This window comes from Equus przewalskii, chromosome 10 (assembly GCF_037783145.1).
Source record: "Equus przewalskii isolate Varuska chromosome 10, EquPr2, whole genome shotgun sequence".
Taxonomy (NCBI): domain Eukaryota; kingdom Metazoa; phylum Chordata; class Mammalia; order Perissodactyla; family Equidae; genus Equus; species Equus przewalskii.
The window spans coordinates 59,730,664-59,741,157 of NC_091840.1; the positions used below are offsets into that span (position 1 = coordinate 59,730,664).

The 10,494-nt window shown below is 51.1% G+C and overlaps 1 protein-coding gene across 4 annotated transcripts in view; it reads right to left on the reverse strand.

The window, feature by feature from the left end:
• DRG2 (developmentally regulated GTP binding protein 2) overlaps window positions 1-3,394 on the reverse strand; it is a 28,243-nt gene extending 24,849 nt beyond the window's left edge. For 3 of the 4 annotated variants that reach the window (XM_070561185.1, XM_070561184.1, XM_070561178.1), the window contains exon 1: window positions 2,593-3,277. In XM_070561185.1, coding sequence (XP_070417286.1) covers window positions 2,593-2,656 — 64 coding nt within the window. In that variant the 5' untranslated portion in view covers window positions 2,657-3,277. Of the gene's footprint in view, window positions 1-2,592 lie in introns of all 4 variants that reach the window. The other variant, XM_070561183.1, reaches the window with a different exon arrangement.
• Between the last annotated feature and the right edge of the window lie 7,100 nt (window positions 3,395-10,494).

The following is a 10,494-nucleotide window of genomic DNA, read 5'->3' on the forward strand; positions in this document are numbered from 1 at the left end:
TTGGAACACACACTATTTCAATTATAAGTTACTCCCCTTTTTCTCTTCCTTTATATGAGCATTAGGGTATTATGCTGATTTTTTCTGAATTGTGTGTAAAAAGTTACACTGTTGATGGGGAGCTGCATTTCAGGACAGAAAAGGGGGTGTTACAAAACCTTCGCTATAACAGGCGGTTATGACCAGGTCACCTGATCCCTGGCTACTTCTCCAACATCTCCCACCACTCTCCCTTTTATTCACTACATCTCAGCCACTGTGGCTTTCTTTTTGTTTCTTCAGAACATGCTGACCCCATTCTTGCCTCAGGACCTTTACACTTGCTGTTGCCTCCGTTTCAATCTTATCTTCCCAGAACTGGCTCCTTCTCAACATTTGAGGCTCAGCTCGAACATCGCCTCTTCAGAGGCCCCCCTTGCCCGCCTTGGAGGGCCACATCATGCAGGGTAAGAGCCTGTGTTGGAACCCCACCCTGCCATTACTGGGCACTTCACTTTGGAAAAGTTAATCTTCTTGACCTTAACCTGCAAAACAGGGATGTTAACAGTAATAACTACTTCCTTCGATTTCTGTAAGGCTTAAAGAAAGCACTAAGAACAACGACCAGCACACAGTAAGCACCCAAAAACGTGGGTCACTGTTATTGTGTACAGCAGCCCCACCCTCCCGGGCCCCTCTCGGCCTCGTGATCTTGTTTGTTGTCTTCACGGTTCTTATCACTATCTGAAACTTCTTCACTTCCTCACTCCAGTAGGGCAGGATCCCCAGCTTCGAGGGGCACAGCAGAGGGCGGGTGCTCAGAGAAGGTTTTACCGAGTGAATGAGTGAGCTGACGGCAGTGAGAAATGGTCCAGAAGCGGTTCAGCAATGGTCAGATTCACACGGGCCTTCCTGTCACCTCCCAAGAGGCTGGGAGGCTCTGAGGGGAAGGACCGCCGTCATCCTTTAATCACCTTTACATCACCTCCTCTGACACTGCCAAAGTGGCAGCATCTCTGACCTCCCTGCTACTTTTCTTGAGCCCTGTAGATGATACTCCACAGGGCAGCCAGAGGAAACTTTTAAAACAAAAATCAGACAATGTCTCTCCCCTGCTTAACACCCTCCACTAGCTCCCACTGTCCTTACAACACAACTCAGACTGTTTTCCATGACCTACAAGGCCCTACGTGACTGGCCCTCTCCTTTCCCATCACTGCACTCCAGCCCCAGACCTTCAAATTCCTGAACAAGCCAAGTTTGTTCCTGCCTCAGGGCCTTTGCACCAGCTGTTTCCTCTACCAGGAACAGTCTTCCACCAGATCCTTGCACAGCTGGTTCCTTCTTCTCATTCTGGTCTCAGCTCAAATGTCCCCATCTCACAGTGGCCTTCTCTGATCACTGCACCTTGGTAGGCCCAGCCCTCACCCCTGATACTCTTACTATATCACCTTGCTTTGTCTTCACAGCATTTATCACTGGCTGAAATTATCTTGTTTACTTGGTTACTAGTTTACAAACCGTCCACTGGAAGGTCAGTCCATGAGGGCAGGGACGTGCCTGCTGTGTTCGCTGCTTTAACCACAGCACCTAGCACAAAGTGTGAGCTCAGTGAAGGTTTACAGAATGAACGAAGGGAAGAAGTCCCCCAACTCCTCAGCCTTCAGAACTAGATGGACTCAAGGGAGGACAGACACTGAGACCAGCCACCTCGAGGTCCTGGCTCCTGCAAGCCTACGGCAGGACTGGCCAGGCGCTGGGTCTCACCCACCTTGGCCAAGTGCATCTCCCAGTATTCCTCCTGATCTAGACTGTTCTCACTGTCCCACGAACGCACTATGCTCACCTCGACTCCCCTGCCTTTGCCCCAGCAGCGCCCCTCAGCTGGAATACCCTCCCCTCAACCAGCTCAAGTCCCAGTTCCTCCAGGAAGCCTCCTCTCCTCCAGGCCCTTCTCTGAGCTCCTCTAGCCCTCACCATCTGAAGTCCGGATTCACTGCTTCCTTATGTGCTGTTTACACTGGGGCTTTGCTTTCTGCACTGAGTGCACACCATGTGCCAAGTTCTTTGCAAACACTACCTAGTTTAACTTAGCTGTGAGCTGAGATGGGACAGGGGATTCTTCTTCTCATTTGCAGATGAGGACACTGAGGCTCCAAGGGGCGAAGTGACTTTCCCAGCTTTCACAGCAGGGAGCGGTGGAGCCAGGGTTCAAAGCCCAGTCCGCCAGCCTCCAGAGTCCCGACTGCCTGCGCGCCACCTGCGGGCTCCGGGCTGCTGGGTGAGGCTGCACCTGGGAGAGGTCTCCCGCCGGACTTCTCAGCACAAAAGGGGGGCGCACCAACGCCCCAGCCCGGCCGCCAGGAGGCCGGGTTCGAAGCCCGACCCTGCCTCGCTGCGGGTCAGACGCTAGCTGTGAGCTGGCCTCTCTACTCGGTCACCTGGCCTGGCCAGATCCCTCAGGGGCCGCCCGCAATCAGACCGGGCCGTGGGGCCTGGGGCCCGTCCGGCACCGCCTGCCGCGGGCGCGCTGGGCCGCCTGGTCACCGCTCCGGCCCCGCTCCGCGGCTCCCGCTCCACCGCAGAACTGAGCCCCGCCGGGCCGGCCCTCACCCTTGTTCTTCTGCGTCCGAGCGATCTCCTTCTCGATCTCAGAGATCTTCTCCAGGATCCCCATGGCGGCGGCCGAACTGGGCGCACCGACAGAGCCCGGCGGCACCGCGAACTCGGGCTTGGCGGCGGCGGAAGCCCACGGAGAACAGCGTCCTCTGGCGCTCGGCGCTCCGGGATTCAGAGTCCGGGCGGGCGACGTCGAGCGGAGTGCCAGACACTATTGGTTCCGCACCCTGGGCCGGCGGGCGCGGAGGCCGCCAGAACGAGCCGGGCCGGGCTGGGCCGCCCGGCGCGGAAAACGGAGGGGGTCCCGGGCGTCTCCCGCCGGGACTCCTGCCCTGCGCGCACGAGCACACCTCGGGCAGACCTGGAGAGGGGCGCTTTTACGAGTCGGGTGGCCCGGGAGCCTCACAGTGCTCCCTGGGGGTGTTCCGGGTGAAAAGGGGTGTAACGTGTGGGCCGTGCTGGACGCTGGTCGAAAGCTGGTCGGATTTCCTTGGGGTGACGGTAGCCGGCGCGCGGCGTTCGGGGCTCGTCTCGGGCTGCGCGGCCGCCCCGAGGCAGCGGCGTTCAATTTGCTCCCAGCTCCGGAGGCTGGAGGCCCGAGATGGGGGCGCCGGCGCGGCTGGGTCCCGGAGACCCCGTTACTGCCGGCGAGCGGCGCTGCTTGCTTGGCCTCCGGGCCTTTGCGTGGCGTGTGCCGGCAGGGGGAGCGGGGGAGCTGGGAGCTGGGGGCGGGGGGCCGGGGGAGCCGGGGAGCTGGGGAGCTGGAGCGGGGGGCCGGGGGCGCGGGGGAGCGGGCGGGGGGGTCAGGGCAGCGGGGGGCTCGGTGGTGTCTCTTCCTGGGAGGGCGCTGATCGCCCTGCGAGAACTGCCCTCTCCGCACCCTGTCTGACCCTGATAACCTCCCACAGGCCCATCTCCAAACACCGTCATGTTAGGGGTTAGGGCTTCACCGTAAGGATTGGGGGGTACACAAACGTTCGGTCCCTAACAGGGGTGAAAGGTTATGAGGTCTGCATCTTACTTTCGAGCAGTTGGAAATGTGTATACCTTTAGAGACAGCCTGCTGCAGCAAATGTGGGATGTGTTAACAGCTGTTGGACCTGGGGGATGGTATGTGGGTGGGTACTGAATTGTTCTTTCAACTTTTCTGTATGGTGTTATTTATTTATTTAAAGATTGGCTCCTCAGCCAACATCTGTTGCCAGTCATCGTCTTTTTTTTCTTCTTCTGCCCCCCAAAGCCCCCCAGTACATAGTTGCACCTTCTAGCTGTAGGTCCTTCTGGCTCTGCTATGTGGGACGCCACCTCATCATGGCCTGATGAGTGGTGCCGGGCTCGCATCCAGGAGCCGAACCAGAGAAACCCTGGGCCACTGGAGTGGAGCACACAAATTCAACCACCCGGCCCCTCTGTATGTTTTTAATAAAAAGTTGTGGGTGAGGAGCAGATCCTTTGAAATTACACTATTTGTGTTCAAATCTGAGGTTCATAACTGTGTGCACTTGGTTAAATTTCTTAACCTTTCTGAACCTGTTTCTACATCCTAAAAATGGGAATAATATGGTCGCTATGAAAATGAAGTCAGTGTTGAGCACCTGGCACATCGTTTGCTTGCTCCGAAGTTCTCCTTCAATACCAGAGCCACCGTTACGTCATTTCTCCTTTGTGGCTCCCTTGGCTTCATTTACCACCACACTTGTGCCCACGGAGGTGTGTTCCCTTCCAGTTTACATTTGGGGAAACAGAAATGTTCTGAAATATGACTCACCTTCCAAGAGTCCTGGCATCTCTGCTGTTGTGTCTGCTCCAGTCGCAATCCCGTGGGCCTCCATTTGTTTGTAAATAACATAAGACTCCTGCCTACTTCAAGGGTCAAAGGAGACAACCCACGCATCAACGCTCTCTAGGCAGTCAGCTCTCCTGCTTGGGAAGTCTGGGTCCTCCAAACCCAGACCCGAGAAACCAACTGTGAACCTTGCTTGTTCATTTTGCCCAAGGATACTTTCAGGTAGAATTTACAAACTTCTGGAGAGGCTGATACTGGAACTGTAAAAATACTTGATTTGTGCATCCAAAGATACTATCTGCAGAGTGAAAACGCAACCCATGGAATGGAGAAAATATTTGCAAATCATATATCTAATAAGGGGTTAATATCCCAAATCTATAAAGAAGTTCCACAAGACGACAACAAGAAAACAAACAACCCAAATTTAAAAATGTATGAAGGACTTGAATAGACATTTCTCCAAAGAAGATGTTACAAGTGGACAACAAGCACATGAAGAGATGCTCCACATCACTAGTCATTATGGAAATGCAAATCAAAACCACAATGAGATACCACATCACACACATTAGGATGGCTATTATAAAAACAAACAAATAACCCAGAAAAGAACAAGCGTTGGTGAGGATGTGGAGAAATTGGAACCTCGTGCACTGCTGATGGGGATGGAAAATGGTGCAGCCACCATGGAAGGGAGTACGGAGGTTCCTCAAAAAATTAAAAATAGAATTACCATATGATGTGGCAATTCCACTTCTGGATAGATATCCAAAGGAACTGAAAGTAGGGTCTTGAAGAGGTATTTGCACACCCGTGTTCATAGCATTATTCACAGTAGCCAAAAGGTGGGAGCAACCCAATTGTCCACAGACAAGTGAGCGGATGAACAACATGGGGTCTATGCACACAGCTGTCCACAGACAGACGAGCGGATGAACAACACGTGGTCAGTGCACACAGCTGTCCACAGACAGACGAGCGGATGAACAACACGTGGTCAGTGCACACAGCTGTCCACAGACAGACGAGCGGATGAACAACACGTGGTCAGTGCACACAGCTGTCCACAGACAGACGAGCGGATGAACAACGCGGGGTCGATACACACAGCTGTCCACAGACAGGAGCGGATGAACAACGCGGGGTCGATACACACAGCTGTCCACAGACAGACGAGCGGATGAACAACACGGGGTATTAAGTGAAACTAGCCAGTCACAAAAGGACAAATACTGTATGATTCCACTTATATGAGATACCCAGAATCGTCAAATTCATAGAGACAGAAAGCAGATTAGAGGTTACCGGGGGGGAGGGGAGGAGTCAGTGTTTAATGAGTACAGAATTTCTGTTTGGGATCATGAAAAAGTTCTGAAGATGGCTAGTGGCGATGGTGGCACAACATTGTGATGTACCTAATGCCACTGAATTGTACACTTAGTGGTAAATTTTATATTATGTATATTTTACCACAATTAAAAAAAATTACATGTGATCCTATAAAATAGTTTACCCAAAGAAACCCCCAAACCTTTCAACCACTTTCCCTTGCAGTGACTTCCTACTGTATTTGCTGTCCCTGTGCAGCAAAAACTGTAAGCTGCCTGTTCTCACAGCTCTGCTTTCTCTACCCTTCTCTCCTAAGCCCACTCTGATCCCGATTTGCCCCTACCATTCCATGGAAGCCACTCTCGTCAAGGTCAGAAGTGACCTTCACATAGCTGTACCCCATGGTCAACCCTAAATGTCATCGACATAGTTGGTCCCTCCTTCTGAAGGCACTGCCATCATGGGGCTTCCAGGACACCAGCTTGCTGGCTTGCCTCTGGCCTCACTGGTTGTTCCTTCTGTCTCCATTGCTGATTCCTCTTGTCCATGAGCTTTTCACTGGGGAGGGCCCCTCTACCCTCACTCCTTTGGTGATCCATCCCGTCTCATGGTTTTAAATACCCCATCTACATGCCGACAGCTCTCACATTATCTCCAGTCCAGGCCTTTCTCCTGCATTTCAGATCCATATATCCATCACCACTTAGAAGTCTAATGCGTATTTATCTCAGACTAACATGTCCAAAGCTGCGCTCCCGCTCTTCCCATAGACTGGTGCCATCCATGGCTACTGCACCTCGCACTGACCCACTGTTCACCAAATGTGCCTCCCTGTGCTTCTGGGCCCCCAGCTAGGCCACATTTCCCTCTTGCAGTTGGGTGTGGCTATGTGAATGGGCAGAAGCAATGTCACTCCTTCCAGACTTGGCCCACAGAAACCTACCACTTGATCCTCCACCCGCTCAGGGCAGTTGTGGAAAACACCGGTTAAAGATGGCACAGCCTCTGCCAGCTGAGCCCCTCACGACTGGCAGAGCAGAACCCCCAGCCCAGCTTGTGCCAGCGGGACTGGAGGTGAACGAGCGATAAACTTGTTAGGTCAAGCCTCTGAGAGTTGAGGATGGATCTTTCTAGCAGTTGGTGTACATAACTGTTCTGTGCTGTCTTAGATTCTGGATTTGTCTATTAGGCATCCAGTCATCACAGAGCCAATTATATTAACTCTATTTTCTTATTTTCTGTATTCCTGATGCTCTGGCATTTGTGGCTCTCCTGACTGGGAAGACATTGCCCCTCCCAGAGCCAGCCAATTCTTAGAGATAGCAAAGGGCTCCCTACTCTCCAGTATGCCTTTCATATGCAAATAACCAATCAAGAGCCCACACCTTAGCCACCTCCTTATCAAACACACACCAAGCCAACACCTCCCTGCCCTGATCAACCCACAGCAGGGACCAGACAACTGGGGACAGCCTAATGCCCCAAGGCCCACAGGAATTATTCAAACTAGCCAATCCTAAACTGTTTGCCCTGCCCTACCTGGCCTCTCCCTCGGGAACCCCAGGAAAGACTCTGCTTGGCTTTCTTCTCACTCCTTCTACCTCCTGGCCAAAACCCAGCGCTCCTCCTGTGGCCCTGTATGGCCTGGCATGCACCCTCCTCTTGGGAAATCTACATAATAAAAATCTTTCAATGGCATTGGCCTCTCTGTGTCTTCACTCAGTCACTTCCATAAATTAAAATTCCACAAATGAGAAGTCAGCTTAACTAACACAGTGGCTACACCATCCTTCCAAAAACCTTGGAATTGCTGTGAACTCTCTTGCTGTTACACTTCCTATCTAGTCCATTGGCAAATCCTCTTGGCTCTATCTTCAAAACACATGCAGACGAGGACCACTGCTCACTTCTCTGCTGTGCCCATCGCCTCTCTCTGGGTTTGCCGTGGCCTCCTCACTGATCTGTGCGCACTTGCCCCTTTCAATCTATTCCCCATCCAGCAAGATCCCGTAAAACCAAAATCAGATCATGTCCCTCCTCTGCTCACCTCCTCCAATGACTCATCTCTCTCTGAGTAAAAGCCAAAGTCCTCATCATGACCAACAAGGTTCCACAGGGTCTGACTTTCCTACATACCCCCAATGCTGTCATCAACTCCTACTATTCGCCTCCTTGCTGTTCCTTTAGCACAGCTGGCTCACTCCCTCAGGACTTCTGCATGGGCTGTCCCCTCTGCCTAGAATGCTCATCCCCACACATCTGCTTGGCTCACTCCCCCACCTCCAGGTCTTTGCTCAAATGTCACCTGCTTAATGAGGCCCAGCCTGATCATCTTTTTACCAATTGCAACTGGCACCCTGCCCCAGTCTGGCACTCCTCGTCTCCCTGGCTCTGCTTCTTTTCCTGTAATGCTTATCACTTAACATGACATCTGACATTATATGAATTCTTTATTATGTCTATTGTTATGATCCCCATACCAGCACCCACCCTACCCAGCCCTGCCGGCAAGAACACAGGCCATTCTCGGGATCTGTTGTGCAAGGATGCATCCCGGGAACACAGAACAGCAATGAGCACACAGTAAGTGCTCAGAGCTATCTGCTGAATGAATGAAAGCCCTGATAAAGAGAAGCACTGACGTGTGAGAGGACACGGCTGTTCTTTCTTCTTATTTTCCAAGGCCTTGAAGTTCTAGAAAGGGTGAAAGTTTCTACTGGCTCTGTCCACACACAAGCCAAGTGTAGCAGGCTGGCACTGCTATTTTGATGTAACACTACAGATGTTACGTAGGAACATTAAGGCTACTAGTGTTGCTGGAAGCCTTCCTCTCATCTCGATAGGAAAGGCTCACTTCATCACTCCAACTCTCCTGCATTCTGGAGTCACCTGGGAACTTGAAGGCACAGGGAGGTTGTGATAGAACTGGTCTGGGGTGCTCAGACAGAAGAGCTTTAAATAACCCCCCAGGTGATTTGAATGTACAACCAAGTGTGAGAGGCACCACTCCAAGTCAGTGCCAGCTGGAGAAGGTGTGCGGGGCCTCAACTGAACAGTTCTGGAGAGGAAAGATGACCAAATATAGGGAATGATGAGGCCGGCTGAAAAACCAGAAGGAAAAAAGTGACAAAATAACCTTGAATTTTAGCATATGCTTCCCTACAAAGGAAAAACCTTACATGTTTTTCCTGCTATGTACAAATAGGGAATTTCAGTCCTTAGATGTTTTGGAAGAAAAATCTGGAGGGAAAACCTGCTCAATTGGAATCCAATTTTCAGGCACTTTTTTCTGTGTCAGAGCCAGCCTGCCTGTGTCATTACTGAGCCATTTTAATGCTTTCCTTGGTGCAGTTCACATCAATGGAGACAGCACTGATATTTATAATTTCCTCTTTGTCCTGTCTTGCAGTGGGTTTCACACTTAACATAATCTACACATTTTCTACCATTTCTATGGATGGCTTAAAAGCAAACTAATGGTAAAAACTGGGGATCTAAGAATTGAGATATGAAAGGGGGGTTTGCTAGCTGTGGGGACCAGAAAATGCCAATTTCCATTCTATCCCAGACTGTTAGTTCCTGCAGGGCCGGGAGCATGGCTTGTTTCTGCATTACTCCCAACACCTAGTATGGCACACTATACATAGTAAATATTTTGTAGTATTGTCAAGCAAGAATAACATTCTGTAGGTGTGGAGGATTTTTCCAGTTAATAAAATGCTTTCAAGCAGAACCCCGTTGAATCCTCAACAACTCTCTGCCCAAGTAGAGGTCGTTCTCTCCACTTTCCAGGTGAGGAAATGGGCTCAGAGAGTTTGGCTGATGCACAGAAGTCACATTAGGACTTACAGGTGGATCTGGGAGCGAGAACCCAGGCATCCACAGCTCCTTCCCCTCCACAGAACCACCAGTAAATGGTGTCTTCAGTCGTAAAAATCCAGCAGTGTGAACAGTCTATTCCTTTGAGATGTGATTGACACCATATCTCCGGAGAACGGAGTTTAGTATCACTGTTCAAATGACGTGAGATCAGATGATAGTTTATACACGGGCCACTTTGCCCTGACGTTGATACAAGTTCCCTTAGCATTTCAACTTGCTTAAAATTTCAACCTTTTCAACACTAAAAATATTTCCTCAAAAATTCAAATGGTGTTTCCAGCCCTGTTCCTTGGTGCTGCCTAGGGAGGTGGCATCTGAACTTAGCACTGTAACAAGAGTGCAGGGTGTTCTGGCACACTAGTCAGAGCGGTTGTCAAAAATCAAAATCAAGCGTACCAGGCTGGGTTACGGCCCTTGGCCACAAGGTGCAGAGAAACCAAGGGCCAGAACTTGCCACTGACGTCGCCTTTAGGATGTTGCTGGTGCAGCTGCTCCAGAGCCGAGTCGCTGTGGGGTTCGGGCATTTCCTCCAAGGACCAGTCTCTGTCCGCATCACCTGTGCCGGCACCAGACCACCAAGCAGGCAGTGAACCTATAGCTCCGTTTGCATTTTTTCTGTGTTAAAAAAAGGTATAAATACTGCACACATGCAAAAATATGCTTCCACGTGTCTGAATACAGAAATTAACAAAATGGAGCTCAAGTATAAGCGTTGAGTAGCTGACAACATCTGGAACAAGGAGGGAGCAAGGACATGGCACTGAATCAGGCCTCGCCCGTTCACAGCCAACAGGGGTCTCAGGGTCTCAGGCGGCCCGGAAACCTCCATAGACACAAGGCCAGAGAGAGGGCTGGTTTCTTCCAATAGAATGGTTTGATTTAGAAATAGGACAAAC